At 41.0% G+C, this 26,478-nt stretch overlaps 1 protein-coding gene and 1 long non-coding RNA gene across 3 annotated transcripts in view; one reads left to right on the top strand and one right to left on the bottom strand.

Annotated features, from left to right (window-relative positions):
• Nucleotides 1-2,386: 2,386 nt before the first annotated feature.
• On the top strand, nt 2,387-25,601 carry MYLIP (myosin regulatory light chain interacting protein). Of its 2 annotated transcripts, none has more exons than XM_048839912.2 (7): nt 2,387-2,664; nt 4,355-4,545; nt 20,606-20,791; nt 21,654-21,851; nt 22,358-22,522; nt 23,155-23,575; nt 24,119-25,601. In XM_048839912.2, exons 1-7 carry the CDS (start codon nt 2,563-2,565, stop codon nt 24,206-24,208), a joined length of 1,353 nt encoding a protein of 450 aa, XP_048695869.1. In that variant the 5' UTR covers nt 2,387-2,562; the 3' UTR covers nt 24,209-25,601. The 2 variants fall into 2 exon arrangements, with proteins under 2 accessions (XP_048695869.1, XP_048695870.1); XM_048839913.2 differs by lacking the exon at nt 2,387-2,664 and adding an exon at nt 4,171-4,209.
• Nucleotides 12,755-26,478, bottom strand: part of LOC125632159 (uncharacterized) — a 70,662-nt gene continuing 56,938 nt past the window's right edge. The window contains exons 2-3 of the long non-coding RNA XR_012667023.1: nt 22,558-22,683; nt 12,755-13,114 (exon numbers count right to left, since the gene is read on the bottom strand). This is a non-coding gene — a long non-coding RNA (uncharacterized LOC125632159). The remainder of the gene's footprint in view (nt 13,115-22,557; nt 22,684-26,478) is intronic.

A 26,478-nucleotide genomic window follows, 5' to 3' on the forward strand; every position in this document is an offset into this window, starting at 1 on the left:
AAAAACAAACCCACACAACTATGTAAAAAACATTGTATGTCACATGCATGTGACTGTCCTTTCCAAATGGATCGTAAATTGCATCATGTATAACCAGTATTGGTAGGAACCAGTTGGTGCTCAACCTGCCCATCAAAGGGTATGCTTCTGTTTGTTACAGAGAGGCAGAAATTGACAAGGTGTCTGTGATTACCAGAGCCTGCTTGGCAGCCTTCGTAGAGCAGCATCCCCCACCGATAGATAGGATAGCACAGCAGCTTGGGAATTGTTCTGCTCATGTCTCTTGTGTGGCTGCCACCAAATCAGGAATGGACAATACAGGGGGACCTGTTCAAGAGTAGCATCCAGGAGTTACTGTAATACTAATTAATAATAGTGGTCAAATGCTATGCTGATGGATGCAGAACAAATACCCAGAGAGACCGAAGCAGATGTGCCATACAGAATTAACTGCAGCGAGAACATTAATGTCCATCCATGTGGTGACATTCCACTAGTTAGTTCTCTACTCTTTTTTCCATTTAGTCTCAAGAAGTTTTTCCAGAATCCTATTTTATTCTTGACAGACTGCCTATTCCTATTCGCTCTGTGCTGCCTATTATTCACTTGGACTGCTACCTCTTTCTGGGACCTCCCCTGTCTGCTGACGTGTTCTTTACTTTCATACTGGCTTATATTATTCCCTACGTAGGTTAAAGCAGCTAGAGCAGTGGTGCGCAACCTGCGGCCCACAGGCTGCACGTGGCCAATCAGGGTAATCTGCTGGCGGGCCACGAGACAGTTTCTTTATATTGACAGGCTGCAGGCATGGCCGCCCACAGCTCCCAGTGGCCGTGGCCCGCCTGCAGATTACCCTGATTGGCCACAAGTTGCCCACCACTCAGCTAGAAGCTATTTTACTTCACACATGTTCTGTGCCTTTGTCAAATGCATACTTTTAGGTAATTATCTAGTGCAGGTGTTTTTCCTCTAGCCAGCCCACACTGTCTATTACAATAGTTCATATCTACTGAGTTCTGTATACAAGGACAGCCTATCATCCTTTGTGCCCAGATGCAGCATCACAGTGCATGGAGGTTGGTGAACTTTAGTCTGTGGCCACTTTGCACAGTTTGCCCCATCTCCTGTGCCTTGTGCACGATGAAATAAATGGTATAAGCAGGAACAAAGGTGGACATAGCAGAGATAATAGTGTTAATCTTAATATTGGTATCTCAAATTATTTTCCAGTCACAGAATCAGATGCATCATTTTAGCCTAGAAATAAGATACCAAAATACATTTTTATAATTGTATATTGTACTCTGAAATGAATAATTCTGAGACAGTCCTTGTTGTTGCCTTTTACCTCAACCTCCTCCATCACTGCCACACAGTGCTGACAGAAGGGAAGGGGGAACAGTTGTACCAGGGCCCCAAGCTCACAGGATCCCCCAAATGTTGTAGCATCTGTGTAAATAAAGTGAAACGAGAGGGGATGGGGCCACAGCAAACATGATGTACTACAGCCCAAACGTTCTCTCATGGGGCCTGCCACCACATCCAGCCTGGTCACTTTACACAGCATAACTGTGGCCAGACACCTACCGCCAGTGCAGACACATCCCCAGACCCACCAGCAGAGACTCCAGACAGAACTCTAAAGCGGACTGGACTAATTTGGGAAAAATCCCTCTTATTTCAGAATAGAAGTGTCCACAAAGGCCGTAATTCATGAATAGCTATTTCAGAACAACGCCATGGGAAGACTAGCTTTTAGGCTACGTCTATGCTACGGACCCTATGCCAGCCCAGTTATGTCAGCACAGCCCGGTAGGGTAGAGGCAGCCTACGCTGCCAGAAGGGGGTTTTCTGTTGGCGTAGGAAGGCCACCACCCTGAGCACCATTCAGTCTGGCAAGAACCGCACGCATCCATTGAGCCAGCTGCGTCCACACCAGGGGCTTGGGGGCATAGCTCAGTGAACTGGGGTGTGAGTAAACTGCTAATACAAGGAGATATAATGTTGAAGTGCAGCCCAAGCCTCAGCGTGGCTGGCTCCCTGCTTGAAGAGGTTTAGGACAGCCTGGCTCTGTGCAGCCCCAGAGACCTCCAGGGCCTGTCAGGGGTGGGGCCAGGCGGCTGCTTCCCCTGCATCCTGGGGACAGAGAGGCCCGTTGGACGCAGCAGGCCCCACCCCACTGTAGCCCAGCAGGGGGAGTCAGGGAGCAGCAACAACAAACCGCCCCCGGGGTCGCAAGAGAGCCTCGCTCTGATTGGCGAGAGCGACCGTCTGCCGCGATGAGAGACGCGTTGGGATTGGCCGGCTTTTGCCGGTCGGCGGCGGAGGCGGGGAGGTGGAGCGGATATATGGGGGGGGCGCCAGCGCCGGCGGCCGGTCGGAGCGCGGCGGCAGGAGCGCGGGGCAGCGGCGATACCGGGGGCGGGCGAGCGCGCACAAGTGGCCGCGGGACTGGGAGGGGACACGCCGCGGCGGCGGCGCGCCGGGCAGGGTGTGTGGCTGGGTCGGCGACGGCAGCGGCTCCGGCTCCGGCGTCCGAGGCGGGGGCCGCGCTGGCGGTGGATGTCTGCCCCAGCCATGCTGTGCTATGTGACCAGGCCGGACGCGGTGGTGATGGAGGTGGAGGTGGAGCCCAAAGCCAACGGCGAGGACTGCCTCAACCAGGTGAGGCGCCGCCCCGGGGGCTCCCAGCCGCGCGGCTCCCCAACGGCCCTGGAAGCCGCCGCCGCCGTTGCGGAGCTCGCGACCGACCCCCCCCCCCCTCCCCGCGGCTCCTCCCGTTACGCGGCGGCGGCAGCCCCGCGCGGGGCTCGCGCGCGCACCTTAACTAACGCGCCCTCCGCGGGCCGGTTGCTGCGCGGGAGCGGGGGGGTGTCTGCACGGGAAGGGGTCGGGGGCCAGGAGGAGCGGCTGGTGCTTCTGTTGCTTCCCTGAGGCGAGTCTCCCCAGTCCTCCTCCATGTTGGCCGCAGAGGCTGCTGCGCTCTCGGGTGCTCGGTCTGCCCCCGGGTGGGGACCCCGCGGGGCGGGGTGGGGAGAGGCCTCAGCGTCTCTCCTCCCATCCCCTCCCCTTGCGGCAAGTTCGCCCTTCCCAGGCTTAGGGGGCGGGGAGGGACCCCCCCTGCGCCTGGGGACACCCCGAGGCAGGACCCTGGCTTGTGCTCGGGGGTTCTCTCGCGTGGCATCGCAAACATTCACCTAAACATTAGACACGTGGCCGGGAGGGGGGCTACCCTGCTGCCTCTGATCTGTCCGTCCTCCCCTGCCTCCGTTGAACCGTGCTGCCTGCTCAGTTGACTCCACGGTGGCCAAAATAGTCAGACCTGGGTCGCTCCGCCTGTGTTAGGCACCTAAACAAGTAGCCTGGTTTTCAGAAGTGCCCTTGGCTTCCTTGGGCGTTGCTGATGCTCAGAAGAAGGGTTGTGCTGGGTCGGACCAACGGTCCATCTAGCCCAGTACCCTAGTCTGCAGGGTGACCAGCGCCAGGTGCTGCGGATGGCATGAACAGGGCAGTTATCCAGTGAGCCGGTCACTGTGGGTTCCCTGTTCTCCAGCTCAAGCATCTGGCAGTCAGAGGCTAGGGACACCTAGGCTCTGAGCATGGGATCGCTTCCCTGACCGTCTTGGCTAATAGCCATTGATAGAGCTATCCTTGGTGAACTTAACTAATTCTTTGTTGAACCCTGTTGGCTCTCACGATATCCCCTGGGAATGACTTTCACAGGTTGACTGTGCCTTGTGTGAAGAAATACGTTATTTTGTTTGTTTTTAAACCTGCTGCCTATTAATTTATTTGGGTAACCTGGTTCTTCGGTGTGTGTGTGGGGGTAAATAACACTTACTTATTTACTTTCTCTTCATCATTCATGATTCTATAGATCTCTGTCATACTTCCCCTTAATCATCTAATTTCCACACTCCGCATCATGGAGAATCAGGTCACTCACTCTTGCTTAGATGCCCAGGTTTGAGGGGGGAAATAGCGATAACTCTTGTGATATGTGTTGTGGACCAACAGAGGTGCCTCCTGTTTTTATTGCCATTTCATATTTATATACATATATATCTGTAGGTTGCCATCTGGACAGCTTCTTTAATGCTTTGCTTAGTTTTGATGACTACTTATGCTATGAGCAGGGGATTGGACTAGATGAGCTCCTGAGGTCTCTTCCAACCCTAATATTCTATGATTCTACTGAAAAGTGATTCAGTAAGATAAATTTATTATTTGAGTGTTGAGATTTTGTAACGTGTGAGAGCAGTTTTTAAAAAGCTAAACTTCTGTGTTTGGGTAATGGGTTTGGTATTAGCTATGTTGTAGAGCCACTTGTACAGAACTTCAATTTTTGTTATAGGTATGCAGAAGGTTGGGGATTATAGAAGTTGATTACTTTGGACTGCAGTTCACGGGCAGCAAAGGAGAGAGTTTATGGCTGAATTTGAGAAATAGGATCTCCCAGCAGATGGATGGACTAGCTCCTTACCGATTTAAACTGCGTGTCAAGTTTTTTGTAGAACCACATCTTATTTTGCAAGAACAGACAAGGTAAGATGAATCCAATCTTGAGTGAACTTCATTTCACATTTTCATGTTCTGTAATTTAATACTGTAAAGTAGCAGTACGTTGTCTATATCAATCATTTAGTACCTCTTATATTCAACTTACTTGCTTTTGAGCTGTATATATAGCTTGCTGTGAAAACCTAACATGACTTTAAATGTATTGTTCTCTGTCTTTTTTGGAGCTTGAAGAGGAAGGGTAACTTATTCATAATATGTAGCTAAGTATGAGAGCTAAGAACAGCATAGTTAATTCCATACATATTTATTGCTACAAGTGAAAGAAAAATACAGGAGGTAGCATGTGATATTTATACTGAGTTTGCATGCCCGATAGTAACCTCTCTTCCAGCATGTTACTGCAGGTCATTCTGAACTGCTTGTGTAGGAAGTGGCTTCTCACACAATGCTTAAACTTGCTAAACTCCTTAGTCTAGTGTCATATTACAATAATTTTCAAACAGCTATAGGTCCTCTCTCAAGCTACAAAAGGAACAGCTGTTTTATTTCTCCTGTAGAAGACATACACCTCTACCCCGTTATAATGCGGTCCTCGTGAAACAAAAAATCTCAGTTGTTATAGGTGAGACCGTGTTATATCGAACTTTGGCCCCCCTGTTCCTTGTTTCCTGACCGCCCCCTCCAGAGACTCCCCGCATCCCTAATCACCCCCAGGACCCCACTCCCTACTTAACCCCCCTGCTCCGACCCCTATCCACACACCCCGCACCCTGACAGGCACTCACCAGCAGCGGCGGGAACCGGAGCAATGCGGCCCCAGCCCGCTCCACTCTGCCACCTCCCAGCCGTGGTGCTCCACTTCCGCCGCTGGTGATTGTGGGGAGGTTGGGGAAAGGATGCCCCCCCATACTCACTGGTGGTGGGAAGCAGAGCGATTCAGCCCCAGCCCGCTCCACTTTCCTTGTCCCAGCTGTGTCGCTGTGGGGTGGGGTGGTGTGTTGGGGAAAGGTCCCGCACTCACCTGCAGCGGGAAGTGGAGTGCCGTGGCTGGGGCTGGGCTGCTCTGCTGCCGGTGAGTGCGGGGGGGAATCCTTTCCTGCAAGCCCCCTCCCCCAAGCGACATGGCTGGGGCTGGGGTGAGGGAAGTGGAGTGGGTTGCTTCCGGCCCCCCACTAATCACCCGGGCCACTCTGGGACTGCGGGGCCTCCAAAAGTGCCCCCCCACAGCTCCTGCCTCCCAGACCCTGGGGGTGGGAGGGAGCCCCTGACCACCCCCGAGACCCTCTGCCCCTTATCCAATGCCCCGGCCCGGCATCCTTAACATGCTGCTCAGAGCAGCGTGTCAGAGCTTTACGGCGTTGTATGTGCACCCGTGTTATATCGGGTCGCGTTATATCGGGTAGAGGTGTACTAACAAAGCACAATAACTAAATTGACGATACATTACATTTCAGAAAAATGCATCGTTACCAATCTTTTGAGTTCCAAACTCCAGCAAAAATAGAAATGAAGCCTTATTGATTTTAATTTACACGAGAAAATGTCTCACATCTTCATTGGAGGGGTCAATAACTTTCTTCCTTTTGAACTAGCAACATAAAGCATTTGTATATTTAATTTCTGTCAGCCATTAGGTTCTAGTGTTAGATGGGGGCCATAAACTGATGAACTCTACTGTCTGAAAACAAATAGCACAAAATATGATGATCCGCTATCTTAATGTGAAATTCAAGTTTATTATGAACATGCATATACCAGGATTGTCGGGTATTTCACTCTTCATTTTACCAGAAATTTTCAGCTAATTCATTTGTGCGGTGTGGCTGATGGTCTGATCTGAATGCTTATTATACAGGAAGATTACATATTAGATGTGTCCTTTTTCCCCTCTTTATGATGTATGAAGATCTGAATTTTTTTAATTTGTTTTATAATATAAATTCAAATCCTTTCTATCTTGGAAATTCTTGGTCATCCAGAGATTTAGTGAAACTGCCTTGACAACTTCATGCAAGTACAGCAGTTGAGAGGGGAAGGCGTTTGAGTGGTACTTTTACATATTGAATTCCAATGAACATTTGAGAGCGAGAGAATCCTTTTATAAAGATAGAATACTCCTGAGTATTCAGTTAAGGTGTCAGAGCTCATGGTCTAAAGCCCGAGAACTTCCAAAAAGTCCTGTATAACAAGGGCAGAACTGGCTTGACATTCTTGATATTTCTCTGGTTGAAAAAGTCAGAGAAAATGAAAAGACTTCCCTTATAATAAAAAAGGACAAACTTAGTTTTAACTGAGGGCTTGTCTATACTCCAAACGTTATAGTGCCCCAGCTACAGCGCTGCAGCTTTGTGCCTATACAGTACTGTAGACGCTTGCTACAGTGATGGAAGGGATTTTTCTGTTTTATTGTTAATTCATCCCCACGAGAGGTGGTGGCTAGGTTAACAGAAGACTTCTTGCATTGAAGTCATAGCATCTATACTAGAACTTAGGTTGTCTTAACTGCATCTCTCGGGGTAGCTAAGTCAGCCTAAATTTTAGGTTTAGACCAGGCTTGAGACCACCTAACTTTGTTGTGTAAATTACACAAACATAAACCTTTTTGCACTCACATTGATGTAAGTAGGTCTTTTAGGTTGCACCTGTGTTAGATAATTAAACTATTAACTGAACTGGTGGGGTTACAATGGTGCAAGTTGCAACTGGAGAGGCCTCACTAAGCAATCCTCTTTTGGATATACACAGCACTCTGGAACTGCATAATGTCTGTTTTTCTTGTGGTCACATTTCTGGTTTAATTCAGTTGGTTCCAGTATTTCTGTCCTGTAGAAAGTACTACATGTGGTCCCTGAAGGCCAGGAGCTACAGCCTGGTACACATTCTCTCACACTCACTGCAGATGCCATGGCATTCTCAGGCCTGTGTAAGGGGAAGACATTGAGGAGGGAGAGCAGGCCAGAAGCTTGTCTGAGCTGTCACTGAATAATGAGCAGGTGCACTGGCATGTTTGGAGGGTCATTTGTACCACTACAGCTGCAACACCTTGTATTCTTCATTGACATTGCAACCATGCAGATAACACAGGGATGGATGACGTGATAGTCAGCTTTATTCAAAGCAGTTGTGCAAATGCCTGTGCATTGTTGATGAAAATTTTGTATGTAAAAATATGTTGGCTGTCAAGTGGTCTTGAACAGTGGTTAACATGACAATTTCTTCAGTGTAGATAAGGCCAGGAGGTCTAGCTTGTACCAGATTAAATATTGCCTCTGAAGTTAGCTTATGTTTTTCACACCTTGACACCATGACGTATGCAGATCACAGCCCTGGATTTTCCTTAAATTAACTAAATACCACACTTGTTTTTAAATTACAAAAGCATGTTAGCTGTAAATTACTAGATACTACAATACTGAAGAGCTGGAGTGACAGTTGTCAAACACTGTTTTTTGCCCCTTTTTGAATGGTTTTAAAGTTAGAACACAAATAGGCAATTTTACCATTTCATTAGAAAGAACTCTATGCTAACACTTATTATTCAACTCAGAGGCCTGGTCTATGCACAGAAGTTAGATTGACCTTGCTACATTGCTCAGGTCCATGAAAAATTTGATGCTCTGAGCACCATAGTTAGGTCAACCTAACCCCTGGTGTAGATTTAGTAAGGTTGACAGAAGAAGAATTCTTCCATTGACCTAGCTATCGCTTCTCAGACAGGTGGATTAAGTACATCAAGAAAAGCCTTTCATGGATGTAGGAAGTGCCTCCACTGTGGCTTTACAGCTGTAGCATAGTCATGGCCTGAGTGTTCAGTTTACAGTGTTGTCTACAATTCTTATGTCAGTTACGTATTCAAAACAACTTCTATCAAATAGATGTCAGAAAGCTGTTTTGACTTAATAGTACCCTCTCTTTCTTGCCTACATGGAAAATAGTGGAAAATAAAAGTTTAAACTCTTAAATATTTTCTATGGTCTTTATTTTTCTTTGCATTGCTAGGCTTTCCAGGACATAGCAGATTAATTTGTCTAACCTTTATGGCCATGAAACAGCTGCCATTAGTTAAGTAAATGGAGGTGTGCATGAAGTATCTTATGCCTACTAAATTTTTCTTCCTTTTAAAGAGTGGGGAAACAGTTGCTTTTATCGGTGCTCTAATCTGGGTTTCAGTTTATTGGCTGGCTGCTGGTTTTTTAAAATCTAAATCCTTTATTGTGGTGAACTCTGGCTGCAAAGTTCACAAATTTAGACTGGTTTCCATTGAAATAAAAGGTAAAATGGTCAATGCAGGCATAGATCTATTGAAATAATATGCTGTGGCAGCTCAAATTTCCCAAGCAAGCTTTCTCAGACATGTAGAAAAGAGCAGGCCTATTTCAAGGACATATGTTGTATACTTTTCCAGTCTTTGAGGTTTCTGTTATTCTTTGAGTAGGAAATAAATTCCTTTGAGAAAGAATATACTTTTTCATTTTATCTGAAACATTACCAGTTTATGTTCTAACACAGTTTAAAAGACATTTCCATCTTTCATGGTTTTCAAAATATTTTTTTGCATTTGTAAATAGACGTTTTAATAGATGGTCCAGGCTTGGTTAAAGTAGTTTGTTCATTAGAATAACCTATACTGTCAAGTGATCACTGTAGCAGGGTTCTTGCTCCATTGAATTCGAAGGAATCGGGGTTTAAGAGGTGGTGTTTGCTGTATCAGAGAACTTGCTATAAAACAATTCTCTAACAGAAGGCAAATGGGATTTTAGAGTTGGGAAGCAAATAGGTTTGAATTTGTGATCCAAGATGATTGGCAGACTTCAGAAGCAGTTTTAGCTTATACTTTCAGATGAGTTTGTTAAACTTTAAAACCTCAGTGACTAGGAGTGGCTCTTTTGTACTTGTTTTAGCAATGAGGCTCCAGAGGAGGATGTATGGCTCCCTATGGTAAAGTGATGGTAATGTAACTTTAGGTCATTGACTGCGAGTAACCCCTGACTAATAGCTACTAGGCATGTCTAACAAATCACTGACTGTTGCATTGGAACGCAGCCCAGGATCTGAAGACATTCAATTCCTGATTGGCTTAGAACTCTTGTCTCGAGGCAGAAAGTTCTGCTTTTGTGGTTAAAAGATTTCTTTGTGAAACAAGTAGCAAAGAAGTTTTGGAACTTGTCACCTTTTTATAACAATAAGCAATGTTTGCCAAACTGTATGAAGGGACAAATTGCAGTTAATAGTAGTACTTTTGAAATGTACTGCTTTATTATTTTGTATGTTAAGATAAAGTCTCAGCTTGAGCCCATATGTACAAAATGTGCATTGTTTATGAAGTATAGCATTGAAATTAATTTTAAAGTAAAGATTATTCTAAGTAAAATAAAACAAGCTTCATTTTTATTTTTTAATTCTTTTTATTTAGGAATGTTTAAACAAGCTTACGAATCCTTGCCTGGTAAATAGCAGAAACCAAACTATCATTACAACAGTTAGCTTTTGTACAAAAAGACATTATACAGGAATTTAATCATCAAATCTTTCTATTAAACAGGGTGTTACCATGTTACAGAGTAAGCATTATCACAACACCTGTATTGTTTCTAGTGATTGTAATAAATTAAATGAAATCTCTATATACACCTATTTAAGTAAGACAAGGCATGTCTATCAAATGTTAATATTTTTTAAAAAAGGGATGGGTGTATTTTGTCTAAGTATCAGTCTGCCTTCTGTTTGTTCGGTTAATATGGTGTTTTCCATAACCACAACCTCCCATATTTTTTTGAACCATTCCTCTGTGGTTGTCAGTTTTTCTTTTTCCAGTATGAGGCGATCAGTAGTGGAGCGGCTAATAGCAGATGAGACCAATTCTTCTTTTCCTTTTGTGTGACCATTTCAACTAGAAAAGGAGTACTTGTGGCACCTTAGAGACTAACAATTTGTGATATTTGGTTATGGATTGCATCGCAATACTCTAATGACTGGACGTGACCGTTGGATAATCATAAAATCTCCTCTTTCACCATAATTTCTCCAGCATTTATTTCCTTTTTATATTTTTAACCTGACTGATGTGAGATACCCTTTGAACAGTATCTTAAAGAAATTTTATTTTATTGTATTAGACTGAGGTTGATAGGTTGATGGTTTTCCAAATCAAACCTCATACCTCTGGGGTAATTTGTCTGTCCACATCTTTTTTCCAGTATGTGATATATGGACACTTTATTTTGTTAAGAAAGCTTTCTGCAAAGATTGATGCCAATTAGTTATATTTTGTTTCCTAATTGACCAGAGGCCATCACTTCTATTAAAGTTAGCTTTCTATTTAAAACAGGTTTTCTAGAAAGCTGAGAAACGTAATGCCTGACTAAAACAAGCTTTATTAAAGTTATTTCAGTAACCTGACACTGAGACAAAGTAGGTTATATAACTTACTTGTGTGACTGGGTTGAAAATCAGATACTCATATATAGCTTTTGGCACCTTTTTTTCACTGACATATTACACTGAAAAGTCTAATGAACTAGCATTTAAAATAGCTCTGTTTTACTTGCTTTGAAAATAGTTTTGCTCAAAAATATGGCATTGCCATATTCCATTGAGGACTGTTTTGTTTACGTGTGTATTTTTGAAATACACATATAGTGACTCAGTAAGAAAAATGCAAAATAAGCATTCTGGTTTAAAGACTAGTACAGTGAACTGCTTCATTACCACATTACCTAGTTGCTCTTACAGGCCAATGTTAGTAAGAATGGCTGGTTTGTTTATGTAAATTTATAGCTAGTTTAGACATTTGATTATATGGGGGATAGAGTGAGGAAATGGCCAGTTTCTCGCTTATTTTACATAGTAACACTGGCTGCGCATGGAATTGAATTAGATATGGTGCCCTCTTATTTTAAGAGCAAATAAAAGCTAACTGCTGCCATTGAAACTAGCGTGTGTTTCATAGAATCATAGAATATCAGGGTTGGAAGGGACCCCAGAAGGTCATCTAGTCCAACCCCCTGCTCGAAGCAGGACCAATTCCCAGTTAAATCATCCCAGCCAGGGCTTTGTCAAGCCTGACCTTAAAAACCTCTAAGGAAGGAAATTCTACCACCTCCCTAGGTAACGCATTCCAGTGTTTCACCACCCTCATAGTGAAAAAGTTTTTCCTAATATCCAATCTAAACCTCCCCCACTGCAACTTGAGACCATTACTCCTCGTTCTGTCATCTGCTACCATTGAGAACAGTCTAGAGCCATCCTCTTTGGAACCCCCTTTCAGGTAGTTGAAAGCAGCTATCAAATCCCCCCTCATTCTTCTCTTCTGCAGGCTAAACAATCCCAGCTCCCTCAGCCTCTCCTCATAACTCATGTGTTCCAGACCCCTAATCATTTTTGTTGCCCTTCGCTGGACTCTCTCCAATTTATCCACATCCTTCTTGAAGTGTGGGGCCCAAAACTGGACACAGTATTCCAGATGAGGCCTCACCAATGTCGAATAGAGGGGAACGATCACGTCCCTCGATCTGCTCGCTGTGCCCCTACTTATACATCCCAAAATGCCATTGGCCTTCTTGGCAACAAGGGCACACTGCTGACTCATATCCAGCTTCTCGTCCACTGTCACCCCTAGGTCCTTTTCCGCAGAACTGCTGCCTAGCCATTCGGTCCCTAGTCTGTAGCTGTGCATTGGGTTCTTCCGTCCTAAGTGCAGGACCCTGCACTTATCCTTATTGAACCTCATCAGATTTCTTTTGGCCCAATCCTCCAATTTGTCTAGGTCCTTCTGTATCCTATCCCTCCCCTCCAGCGTATCTACCACTCCTCCCAGTTTAGTATCATCCGCAAATTTGCTGAGAGTGCAATCCACACCATCCTCCAGATCATTTATGAAGATATTGAACAAAACCGGCCCCAGGACCGATCCCTGGGGCACTCCACTTGATACCGGCTGCCAACTAGACATGGAGCCATTGATCAGTACCCGTTGAGCCCGACAATCTAGCCAGCTTTCTACCCACCTTATAGTGCATTCATCCAGCCCATACTTCCTTAACTTGCTGACAAGAATACTGTGGGAGACCGTGTCAAAAGCTTTGCTAAAGTCAAGAAACAATACATCCACTGCTTTCCCTTCATCCACAGAACCAGTAATCTCATCATAAAAGGCGATTAGATTAGTCAGGCATGACCTTCCCTTGGTGAATCCATGCTGGCTGTTCCTGATCACTTTCCTCTCATGCAAGTGCTTCAGGATTGATTCTTTGAGGACCTGCTCCATGATTTTTCCAGGGACTGAGGTGAGGCTGACTGGCCTGTAGTTCTCAGGATCCTCCTTCTTCCCTTTTTTAAAGATTGGCACTACATTAGCCTTTTTCCAGTCATCCGGGACTTCCCCCATTCGCCATGAGTTTTCAAAGATAATGGCCAATGGCTCTGCAATCACAGCCGCCAATTCCTTCAGCACTCTCGGATGCAACTCGTCCGGCCCCATGGACTTGTGCACGTCCAGCTTTTCTAAATAGTCCCTAACCACCTCTATCTCCACAGAGGCCTGGCCATCTCTTCCCCATTTTGCGATGCCCATCGCAGCAGTCTGGGAGCTGACCTTGTTAGTGAAAACAGAGACAAAAAAAGCATTGAGTACATTAGCTTTTTCCACATCCTCTGTCACTAGGTTGCCTCCCTCATTCAGTAAGGGGCCCACACTTTCCTTGGCTTTCTTCTTGTTGCCAACATACCTGAAGAAACCCTTCTTGTTACTCTTGACATCTCTGGCTAGCTGCAGCTCCAGGTGCGATTTGGCCCTCCTGATATCATTCCTACATGCCCGAGCAATATTTTTATACTCTTCCCATATGTCATATGTCCAACCTTCCACTTCTTGTAAGCTTCTTTTTTATGTTTAAGATCCGCTAGGATTTCACCATTAAGCCAAGCTGGTCGCCTGCCATATTTACTATTCTTTCGACTCATCGGGATGGTTTGTCCCTGTAACCTCAACAGGGATTCCTGTTTGAATGCATCTAATTGTTTATCTGAAGCAGAGTTGAATAGTGTTAGTAACCTTTCACTTATTTTTACAGAGAGCAAACTAGGATAGAGATACTGGGAAATATAATAGGAGTACACCAGTGCAGAGTTTTAGATTCTCATATCAGGTAACTAACTTACATTGGGTCATCTTGTTGGGGTAGGTGGGCCTTATTTTTCAGCTTTTCAGATGGTGGTTTTTCAACAGTCTAACTCCATTTTGAGAGAATTATACTTCATAGTTCAAATTCACCTCATGCAAGGAGCTGCAAATTACATTTCAGTATCAGTGAGAGGACCCCCAAGTACTAGAGGGGTTTAGCCCCCAAAGGACCAGCAGTATTTCTACCAGGAGCACAGTAACTGGAGGTTCCAAGAGATGTATGTTCCTGATTGTGCCACCTAGTTTTTGAGAAACACTGGCCACCTATTGCCTCTCCCACCACAAGCAGAGAGGAGATTGCAGCTCTTTTTTTGCCTCATTCCCTTGTAGGCACCATTCAGCTGGAGCGTGGAACAAGAAAGGGATTAAGACAGCTCTGTTGGACTGTTCCCATATTTACCTTACTAGACTAAAAAGATTTTTAATTACCTTTATGGATACAAAAGGAATATTTTGATATCAGAACTTGCATATTAAGTGTGAACTTTTTTTCTTGAAGGGGAAGTAGAATTTCAAGTCTGACTTAAAATCTGGAATATGTACAATTATGCTTTCTGTGGGCTGTTGAATTTTGCCCCGTCTAAATTTCATTATGGCTCTTAAGTACCTGTTTCTGTTTGCAACAGGTGTCACTCCAGGGACTCTGCATAAATCATGTATGAAGAGAGGAACAGTAGGCACAACATGTAGATTTGTGTTAGTGATTAGGGTTGGTAGTTTTCAGTACCCCTAAAATTATTTTCATACCGTTGACCATTTAGACAAAAATCCTTATGTTGACCACCTTTTCTGCATCATTAGCATTGCTTTTTAATTTTGGGAAGTACTATCAAAAAGAAAAATAAATCTAAGCCACTATGCATTTGATTCTGGAACTTTTTTCTGAGGGTTTGTGTATGCTGCTAAAACATCAGTAAAATTTGTATGAGAAAGATTAGGGCAGTATAAAAGACAAGATTAAAATAAACTAATTTTAATGTTGTAGGTGCTTGGCCAGAAGCCTCTTGGTACTGTTGTTCCAACTGCCTTAAATGCTTTATTTCAAAAAGCCTTGGGACTCCTGAGTCCTGTTATGGGCTACAATTAGCTAGAAATGTCAAATTGAAGACTAAGGGCTTGTCTACGTGGGAGTTGCCATACTAACTAAAGGTGTGAAGTTAATGCACATATATTAGTGCATTAAATCCCTGTGCGGATCCTTGCATTGAGAAGTAAAGTGGCCTTAATTCCAAGGATCAAGCTACAGCAAACTAAGGCCATTTTACTTCTGAATGAGAAGATCCACTTTGGGGTGCAATGCACTTTAATGTATGCACCCTAACTTCACCTTTAGTTAATTATCTTAACTTTGGTGAGTTATCCTGTATGGACAAACCTTTAGTTACTTTGCAATTCTGACAGTAATTCTGTAGATTATATTTTGAGGTAGTCTGCTTTATATCCAGAAATATTCTGGAGCACCTGGCTTCATTCTCAAACAAAAATATTCATACTCAAACAGAAGACAAGTTTTAATATCCTAATGCTATACAATCTTGGGTGCATTACACTGGAGGCAAGAAATTTTGAATGATTGTCATGCAGGAATACTACAGTTAAACTTGAGAGGAGGATTTGTCCTGCATTGCAGAGTAGTAAGATTAAACTCTTAATTTCAATTTTTTCCTATTAGTGTTACAACGTTATCTGAATCTGATTGAAGGTATGGGTGACTTTCTATTACTACACTGGAAAGCAGTTTTTCTGTATACAATTGATTTCAGAGTTTATTTTTTTCACAGGCTTAGTAATGTCAGAAGTGTGCCAAAGTCTGGGAGATATTAAGATTAACACAAACCATGGTTAAAACTTAAATTAAGAGTGAAAATTTGCATTATGAAGATTTGCTTTGTATTTTAAAGAGGTTTTAAGGTTGAAGTGATACTGTACAACTGGTTTGGAAAAATAAATTAAAGAACTACTTGTTTGAATCAGTCACATGATATAAGAGAAGGCGGAATCTTAGAACTGGTGAAGTACTAACTTTTGTAGCAATTCTAATGAGACTAAAGTAGTGTTTTTTCCAGCATGTTTCTAAGGGTTAAAAATGTATCCTTGTATAACTAAAACGATAAATAATGTAGCCATGAAAGAAAAGGAGTACTTGTGGCACCTTAGAGACTAACCAATTTATTTGAGCATGAGCTTTCGTGAGCTACAGCTCACTTCATTGGATGCATACAGTGGAAACTGCAGCAGACTTTATGTACACACAGAGAATATGAAACAATACCTCCTCCCACCCCACTGTCCTGCTGGTAATAGCTTATCTAAAGTGATCATCAGGTTGGGCCATGAAGTAGCCATGAAACTTGGTCAGTGACTGTTTAATTCAGTTTTAATAAACTTGTTGAACTGAAATAGTTTATAGCAACCGGTGCAGTTTGTTTAAAAAAATTAAATAGAAACCAACTTAAAGGCGGCTTCAGTTTTTGAATTAGTGAACTGCTACAGGAATGCTTCTTGGGACCACCACTTCATTTTTATCTTGACTTTCCAGTCAGTTTTCTGAATGTGCTGAATCTCTCTGCCTTGTTGAACAGAATGTCGTAGAAATGAATGCATAGATCTGAAGAATTGAGCACCTTGTGCCTTAGAGATCCACCTGAGTCTATCCTGGCTTTTGGAGATTCAATAAAAGCTTTGTACTCAAGCCCCAAAACTAGTTTGCAGAAATTTGGTTTAATGCCTCCTGGCTCAAGAATGCTACAGGTAGTCCATTCAGCCCTGCAGATGAACTTTGCAGAATTAGGAGTCTAGTTCACAACTCTTCATGTTAAGTGACACACCATTATTTTAATTTGGTGATCTGCCCTGGGTAGTATCAGCGGACTTCACCAGATTCTGAGGTTCTGGTTGTTGCACGTGTATCAGGCAACTGGAACCTAGATAATCATTAAAATGATTTTGGGGAGTGTGAACTGAAACAGGTTGTATGAAGAGGGAACACTGGTCAAAATTAGCATTTTAAATGTTGAGCGCTCTGTAATCAATGATTAAAGCCTTCAGAAATTTTTCCATCCCAGTTTTGCTTTGTCTGCTCCATTCAAGTGTCCTTTTATAAAAATAAAGGTGAAAAAGCTACAGTGGGCGTCCGTCTGAACTATTTATCTGGCCCCCATTACCATGATATCTGAACACCTCAACACCTCTGTAAGCTAGGGAAGTACTGTTATCTCCATTTTATAGTTGATGAACTGAGGCACAGAGAGGCTAAGTGACTTGCCCAAGGTCACACTGGAATTCTGTATCTTCTCTGCGTCTTCACTTTTTAGGCTTGATAGGTCTTTAGCAAGAGACGGTGGAAGTGGTTCTAGAACAGTTGTCTCTATTGTAGTTTCTTCTCTAATGCATTTCTATCTGCTAGAGAAATCTTTAGCTTTTTCACAGCTCCTGTTGATGTCTGTAGGGCCTTCTCAGTAATGGTAGAGATTGTCTTGCTGTTTCTCCTGTATAATCAAAGTGCTGTCAACTGCACAAAGCACACTGACATTTTTTTTTGCTTTTTTTTTCAGCTGTAATCTTGTCACTTGCAACTATAGTAGGAGTAAATTTTTCAGGCAGAGAATGTTTTCAAGTTTGCTATATTCCTTTAAATGTCACTGTTACATAAATCATAAGTACTTTCAAAGAGCAGTAGTATGCAGAAATGTGTAAACAGACTTTTCATATTTCTAATCTTGGGGGGAGGCAAAGTTGAACAAATGATTACTGTTAGACAGCTCTCTTGGCCAGAGCAAGTCTGAGTAGTTTAATTTAGATAACCTGCATTAATTGCTCTTAAAAAGTTAAATATATTGTCAGATTGCATGCATGTGGCTAAAATTTCAATTTGATATAATAAACCCTAGAGTTAAACATGTTGCAATTTTTTAATAATGCTTCAGGTTTTTTTAGAGGTAAACTGCAAAGCAAAAATAAAATGATTTTTTTTTCATGATTCATAAGGATTGCTTTATAAAACAATTATTTTGGTTAGTTTTTATATTTGGTATATCAATTCTCTCTTGTGTGTATTGGTATGTAGTCAGATTGAAGATCTAAGCATCCCTTCTCTTCCCCTTCTCCCTGGAGGGTGGCGGGGGAAGAGAGCTGCAACTCAGGTTGCAACTCATCACCGCTCAGGCCTGGGCTAGCTCTCGTTATTTTTAGTCTTTACAATATTTTATTCATTAGATAACTTTCTCATTCTAACTGTAGCAAATGTGAAATCTGCCGCTCAGTGCATCAAATTGGTTGGCAAATGCGTAAGGATTACGAAATGTAAGAACTTACCTGACTCAGCATGTCTAAAGTTAAAAAGGTAGGGAACTGGTGAACAAGTTAGCTGAAGAAATGAAAATGGATAGTTCTAAAATAAATGGTCTAAAATAAACCTGGTCAAAAATTGATTAGCAAGATTAGATAGGTTTTATGTTCACCTCAAAATGCAGAAAATACATTTATTTTAATTCAAGATCAAATATGCCATTGCATAAAACTTCCACTATTGAAATGGAAGGGCAGAATATTGATTCCCAGATAAGGTCTGGTCTAAACTGTAAAATTAAATTGATGCAGCTACGTCGCTCAGGGGTGTGCAGACCATGCTAGATGGGTGGAAGAATTCTTCAATTCACCTAGCTACCCCCTCTCAGTGAAGTAGATTACTACAGCACCAGGAAACCCCCTTATGTTGCTGTAATGAGTATATACACTGAAGTGCTACAGTGGCATAATGTTGTAAGTGTAGACGTAGCTTAAGGCCTGGCCTACGCTGAAAAGTTAGATCGACCCAACTACATTGCTCAGGAGTGTGAAAAATCCACACCCCTCAGCAACATCGTTACACCAGGGGCTAGATCAGTTTACACAGGCTGTTAGAATTCTTCCATTGTCCTAGCTACTGCCTCTTGGGGAGTTGGATTACATACCCTGACAGGAGAACTCCTGTTGGCATAGTAGTGTCTACACTGAAGCGCTACAGTGGGTAGCGTTTCAAGTGTAGACAAGCCCTTAAGTCCCTGTTCCAGACCTTGGAGTAGCTCAGCATCTTGCTTCAGGATGAGTCTCTGCTTTAACACCCGAAATATGGCAATTAGTCTGTGATCCCATTGATTTCCATCACCAGGTTTAACTGATTTAAATTGGCAAGCAGGAAACCATGACTTTTAATCTTGTTTTGCATTTGTACTCTGTAGTTAGTTTCCTGAAGTATGTAAGGTTGATTCTCATTGGTTGGTAACCCTTAAAACATGTTGATTTGAAACAAAATGTGGCCTTTATACTAAATTTGGTGGTACTCTTGCTAACCAGAAGGATACAGTGTATCTAAACATTTAAGCAGTTACAGAGCTTAACATTCATTTGTTCAGGTTCTTAATTTTTACATTTTTATTATGTTAGAAAATGATGAGTGAAGCATTTTCATATTTACTAAATTAATTTTTTACATGAGACTTGTTTCAAGCTCTATGTGGATGGAAAAATTAAATGTACAGAACCAATATTTTTCTAAGTTTGGTTTTATTAATTCTATAAAACTACCTTCAGTGTGCTGGATACATAAGAAAAAGTTGATGATGTTTTGCATTTAAAACTCTTTTATTAAACAAAGGAAGTATTAGTAGTTACTGAATTGAGCTGGTGGTTTCTGGTCATCAGGCCCTTCCAAGATTTTAGAACTAGAACATCTCATCTTCATACCTAATTTTTATTTATAATTTGGAATATTAAAACAGGCTTTCCTGCTGTTTTCATTCTCCTTCGGTTTCTCACCTTTGAATAAACTAGTCATTGATCTGAACTAGTTGAAGAAAGTGACTTGAAGAAAATATTCTCTGCATCTGCGGAAGAGACTACTTCTGTCAAAAGCTGTTTTAGCATTTCAGACTCGGATTCCTGGTGCTTAGTGAGTGACTGCCACCAGTTCAGTGATTTGACTTCTTTTAAAACAGCTGAAAATACATACTGCTTGAAGTCTATTTTTATGTAATGTAAATTATTTTTATAGCTTATAATAAGTTTAGGTCTAAATATAGGTTGTCAAATTTTAAATTGGTTTAATTTAAATTGATTTAAATAAGTCTGAATTTTTCAAATTGATTTTTATCCATCCTGTTTTTTCAACTGTTTAGCCAACATGACAGATCCAAATATAAAGGTCCGAGGCTAAACCCAGAACCGCAATAAATGGCTGAATAAATATGCTTACAAAGTAAACATAGTATATATATGTTTTCACAGCACTTTTATAGGTTTTTTCAAGTATTTTTCACTGGATTCTTTCAGGCTGGGGAAAATTAACCACCTCTGTAAGAGTACTATTGGAGAGCTGTTTGTTTTGAATAAACAGAAAAATCTCCCACAGATTTCTCAACTGTAATATTTCACAGAACTGCATGTGCTGATTTATGCTTAGTATTTTATAATATTCGCTTCACTTAACTACAAATGATAGTGCACACTGAAGTAATGCATATTTATTTAGAAATGACAGTGGAACAATGTAACTACATGGGTAGCCTTTTACATGCAATATGAGTGTTTTCTTTGTTTAATCTGTAATTCTCACTTGATGAGTTTAACATTTCAGATATTCACTGATGGTGAGAATTTTTTTTAATGGCCTTAAGATATTTGATCTTTTTGGACTTGCTGGACAATTCAGTATTTAAATGAAGCTACTGAAAGAAACTCATCTTTTAATGTAGGCTGGCTTTTGAAAAGATAGCATAAGCGTTAACAAAATCAAGTCAGTTTTCTAACTCTGATGCCAGAACTATTCGTTATTTAATATGCTCAGTGACCAGTCTAGAGTCTCAAACAATTATTGACTTCTATGCTAGTCAAACTTTTTAAAAATAAAAAGTAATTCTCTTGCAGGCATATGTTTTTCTTGCATATAAGGGAGGATCTTTTGGCTGGTAATCTTCAATGTTCTTCAGAGCATGCCATTGAACTTAGTGCATTGTTGGCTCACATGAAGTTTGGGGATTATAACCAGAATACTGCCAAGTACAGTTACGAAGAGATGTGTGCAAAGGAGCTCACTACTGCCACCTTAGACAGGTAAGTAACTGCTGTAACTACTCTAACCAGTGACAAAAATTGTTTAAGAATTTAAATTAGTAAATGATAATGTCTGGCTATTTGGTGCTAAAACGTAAGTGTAAGTGATGTTGCAAAAAAATCAAAGCTAGTGTTACAGTCAGCTATTCTTTGAAAGGAAACCAAACTCTAACCAGAATGTTTTTAATGAAAGTTGCCCTACATATCTGCTGCATTTGTAGACTGCAGTTTACATTTCCTTTTTCGAAATAGAAGTGGTAACTATTTAAATATTCCTTGATTAGGAAGTAAAAGTAGCCTAAATAGTCTTTCATATAGAAGACTATATTTGTCTAAAGGTACAATTTTAGGACTTTAGATACCTAGACTCTCCATAGTTTTAATACCCTTAGATTGTGTTGTAAACAAGCCTGAGTCTACTTCTTGCGCACGCGCACATTTTTCTAGTGTAAAACCTGAACGTCAAGGAGAAAAATTCTAAATGTTGTATTTGCATGCATGTGAATTTTTTACTGCTAGGAACTTTGCGATCTGAAAGCCTTTCTACACAAGGGACAGTTTCTAAAATAGCATGCAGCTTTTTCTTTATATTTATATAAAGAAAGGATCTCTCTTTCTACACACACACACTCAATCAATCAATATATGGATCCTTTAAATAGTCCAAGAATATTTAATTAGTTCTGTCACTTTAATGATCAGAAACATATAGCCAGCTATAACTAAACAGACCAACTAATTTAGTACTTTTATATAAGGACCACCTAACTTGATCATTTAAAACCTTGTTAAAATGAGATTTTGCTGTAAATTACTGCATATGGCTGAATGGTTCACCTGTCAGTCTTTTTTTTATCCACAGTATTACTGCAAAGCACAAGGAACTAGAAGGGCTGAGCCAGGCTTCAGCAGAGTACCAGGTTCTGCAGATTGTGTCATCACTGGAGAACTATGGGGTAGAGTGGCATTCAGTGAGAGACAGTGAAGGGCAGAAACTTCTTATTGGTGTTGGGCCTGACGGCATCTCCATCTGTAAAGATGACTTCAGCCCCATTAACAGGTAAGTTCTTGGGGCGAAAATCTCACCTTCTGACTTTTCTGTGAGCTATAGTTTGGTTCTATACCTATATAATCAAAACTGTGGTGTTCTAAAGGAAGTGTGTTTAAAATCTTTTGTATCTTTGTGTTCTGGTTGGACCATGCAAGAAGCTGCCAAAGCATGCAGTGCCTGGGGATTTATCCACTTCTGATAGCCTTTTCATCAGGAGACCATTGATTTAAAATGCTGTGTTTGGGGCTATACAAATAAATTACGTGCTTCCATGGGGACTGTATTAGTGGTATAGCTGTCCTGAACTTGTTCAGTGTAGCATTTTCAATATAGCATTATAGAAGATTGGGAAGGCCTCTTTGTTTGCAAATGTAGCTGTTAATTTCTTCTGGGTAGTCTTAGAGGACGTTTCTCATAGTACAGTATGTGAGTGGCTGTAGAAATTGTCTTAATTTTTAGAAGGAGAATAATCCCCCCGACGCGCACACTACTCATCATTTTCTATTCACATTTAGGATTGCTTATCCTGTTGTTCAAATGGCAACCCAGTCTGGGAAGAACGTGTATCTGACAGTCACCAAGGAGTCTGGTAATAGCATAGTTCTCTTGTTTAAGATGATCAGTACCAGAGCAGCAAGTGGACTGTACAGAGCAATAACAGAGACACATGCATTTTACAGGTTTGTATTACTAGTGGGTAAACCACTCTTCCTACCTTTTCAGCAGCAGTTGAGTCAGGATTTAAACTTGGCACAGGATTGTAGGTATCTGACACTTCCTCAGACTACCTTGCATTTTAGATATTCCCCTGCAGAATTCCATCATATCTTTGCTGCTATTCCTGCACACACAACACCAGGAATGGTATGAAACAAAATTCAAGCATAGTCCTACTTTGCTTCTTACATCCAAGAGCTGGATAGATTCTTATTGTTGAGGTTTTCTGGGGTGAGAATATACAAAATATTTCTCTGCACTACTACAATATACATAGCACTTTCTCAGAATGAGAACTAAATCGGTTTCTAATAGATACCTCAGTAAGCAGTAGACACTAATATGCTAGAAATGAAAACAAGTTTATAATTTATGGAAAACATCAAAATAATCTATAGCTTCATTCCTCTAATCCTGTTTTTAAAAATCCTTGCAAATACAGCTGTCGTATATAGAAACAAAATTATGTAGGCTAACCATGCTGTGGATCTTCCATCCTTCGCGGGTGTCTGAGCTCAGGGAACAAATAAGATACATTGAGGCTTCAGTATTAACTAATCAAGTTTTTCACTTGTCTCATGGGTTTGTCTTGTAGGTGTGACACTGTTACTAGCGCTGTCATGATGCAGTACAGTCGAGATTTAAAGGGTCACCTAGCATCCTTGTTCCTGAATGAAAACATTAATCTTGGCAAAAAGTATGTCTTTGACATTAAACGAACATCAAAGGAGGTTTATGATCATGCGAGGAGGACTCTTTACAATGCTGGTATTGTGGATCTTGTTTCAAGAAGTGACCAAACGCCACCAAATTCTCCCCTTAAGTCTTCAGAAAGTAATATGAACTGTGACAGCTGTGAGGGTCTCAGCTGCCAGCAAACAAAAGCTCTTCAAGAGAAGTTGCGGAAGCTGAAGGAGTCTATGCTATGTATGGTGTGTTGTGAGGAAGAAATAAATTCAACCTTTTGTCCCTGTGGCCACACAGTATGCTGTGAGACCTGTGCTGCCCAATTGCAGGTAATTGCAGTGTCACTTGGGACATTCCACATTAATGTGTTAAACAATTGATTTCACTTTACAGTTCATTTTTTACTAGTATAATTAACTGATCTTGACCAATATACTCAGCAAAGTTTGATTTGGTATTTAAACTCAGTTTGCATAATGTCTTAGTTCACAATGTTATGTTTAGATGATAAACTAAATAGGTGAGGCTGTATTGTGAAGAAAGACAACGTAGGTGAGGTAATTTATTGGACTAGCTTCTGTTGGTGAAAGACAAGTTTTTTGAGCTTGCACAGAGCTCTTCTTCAGGTCTGGTATAGTATGTAGTCATTACTTTTGATGTAAATTAAGGCATTTTTTGCGGAGAAGTTAGGAATCAGTGGCATGGAAGTTTCTTGTGGTATCATGTTGGAAATATAGAGACAGACCTGAATACTTCAGTCTCACCAACAATGTTTATTCATTAAGGTGATGACTTTGTGCTCATGAGACATATAGGGTCTCTGAAAATTGTGGTGAAGGAGTGTTCCCTAATACTTTCTATCTTCTCTCCAGTCATGCCCAGTTTGCAGGTCTCGGGTAGAGCATGTCCAGCACGTGTATTTGCCAACCCACACCAGTCTTCTCAATCTGACAGTGATATGATCAACATGTACACTTCTAAAGCATCATGTACTTTTTACAAACTGCACTAAGATGAACTACAGCCATTGATTGTGAAGAAGGCAATCACTCCAGCTCCTGCCTACAATGAGAAGCAAAACCCCACTACACCTTTGGGTCATGGAGGGGTCAATATTCTCTGTTCAGCATGCCTAAGAAGATGGTTTGGGGACATCTTGTGAAAACAGAACTCTAAATAAATTCATGTCATCTAAAGGATAAAAAAGTTCTTCTTGATGCATGAGCTTGCAATGTGGCAATATTGCCAAAAGCTAGGTAATTCTGGGGAATGTGGTGTAAAGTCAATTTGATATACCCAGCAGGGATATTTCAATATGTAGTTTTACACATTTTATAATTGGTTTTAAGTTTCTTTTTATTTTGTTCCTTTAGTGTGATCACTCCATTATTTTAATAGCAAAACTAGTTTTTTACAAATGTATACATCAGTTTTAGTGTTATGTTCATAGTTTGTGTTTAGTAAATTGTTCTGAAGTGAGGGGAAACTATTTTAAAAATCAGGTACTTTTAAAAACCTGAGGTTGCAAGGCTTTAAGCAAGCAGTTGTATTTAAATCAGCAATCTAATCAAAGCTTAATTCAAATCAGTGATAATTTTGGAAGTGTTCTTTACAGCAAATTTTAATTTCTGGATGTTGAGGGGTTAGTCAGGAAAGTCTCTCCTGCTTAGTAATGATGCTCCACTGAGGAAATGTTCTGGGGCTTTGCTTGCAAATCAAAAGGGGAAACCATTTCCACTTGGGAAGGATTTAAGTTAGCCAACCCTAGAGATGTGTCCAGGTTGCCACAAATTCATCTGTCATCCTATAAATCTGCCATACCTGTGGAGGCTGATTTTGCTTGAACTATCAAAAATCCATTTTGGCCTAAATAGTGTAAACGTTGTATAATTTAAGTGCTTTCATAAGTTTACTTTTTGAGTTGCTTGGTTATCTATCTTGCTAAAACTCTTTATATTCCACCCCCCATTTGGGCATTTTGGACTTCAGTCAACTAGTGTATCCTCCATGATTTAGAGGAAACTAGAAGACCATATTTGGGTGCAATACTAGCTAAATTAAAGCTAGAAAACTACACTGTCACTTTACTGAGATTTTCTGAGTATACTTTTCATATTGCCTTAATGTAGCGGTAATGTGTGTTTATGCATTTGTTTCTTTGCACAGACATTTTGTCAAAATATTAAAACTCTACTTTTTTATCGCACATATTAGCATATAAACCTTACTCCAAGAGGTATTTATTTTTTCACTTTGTAAAGAAATTTTGTTTCCACATGAAGCAAGAACTCTGTCCTATATTGTAGACAACTTCTGTCTTTTTATATTCAGGTTAATAAAGGACTTTAAATCAGATGTCTTTCTACATTATTGATAGTATTTGGAAGTCTGCTTATTAGCTTTGTGAGAAATCCTGCCATGTCATACATAATTTAATCCATTCCTTTGCAGTTATCATATTGTCCATTCTTTTTCATAAACCTGCATATTTTGGGACTGATCTAAGAGGTATTGACCATTTGTAACTGCCATTCAGGTTAATAGAAAAGGAGTACTTGTGGCACCTTAGAGACTAACCAATTTATTTGAGCATGAGCTTTCGTGAGCTACAGCTCACTTCATCGGATGCATTCGATGAAGTGAGCTGTAGCTCACGAAAGCTCATGCTCAAATAAATTGGTTAGTCTCTAAGGTGCCACAAGTACTCCTTTTCTTTTTGCGAATACAGACTAACACGGCTGTTACTCTGAAACCTGATTCAGGTTAATAGTGCTTAAAATCTTTCTGGATCAGACCCTTCTCTTTTGTGTTCCTCTCTTGAGCTAATTGGAGGAGGAAGCTTTTTTCATGTTGTAGCTACCTTTTGCTTTCAAGTGATATGGCCTAAAACACCTCACTAGTTGGAGGGTCCTTAATTTTTCTTATAGAAACATTCAGAGGAAATACAAGGCTTTTGTGAGTAAAACTAAAAATACTGTTTGACCTAAACAAGGTTCTTACAAGATTTAGAATTTAAATGTAGAGTTTCATCAGTCCAACTGAAGCATTTAACATAAATCCTTTTTTATACTAGTGTGTAGACATTTAGAAATTTTTTTAAAGTTGAGCCACTAATCATCAGCTATATCACTCTTCAGTTTTGAAGGCTTCATTAGCATCACTTATCCTATTGAAGCTAAAATCTTTCCACATTTGGCCTCTACCTGAACACAGTTTAAATTGACAATGCCAG

This window comes from Caretta caretta, chromosome 2, assembly GCF_965140235.1.
Source record: "Caretta caretta isolate rCarCar2 chromosome 2, rCarCar1.hap1, whole genome shotgun sequence".
In the NCBI taxonomy this organism is placed as follows: domain Eukaryota; kingdom Metazoa; phylum Chordata; order Testudines; family Cheloniidae; genus Caretta; species Caretta caretta.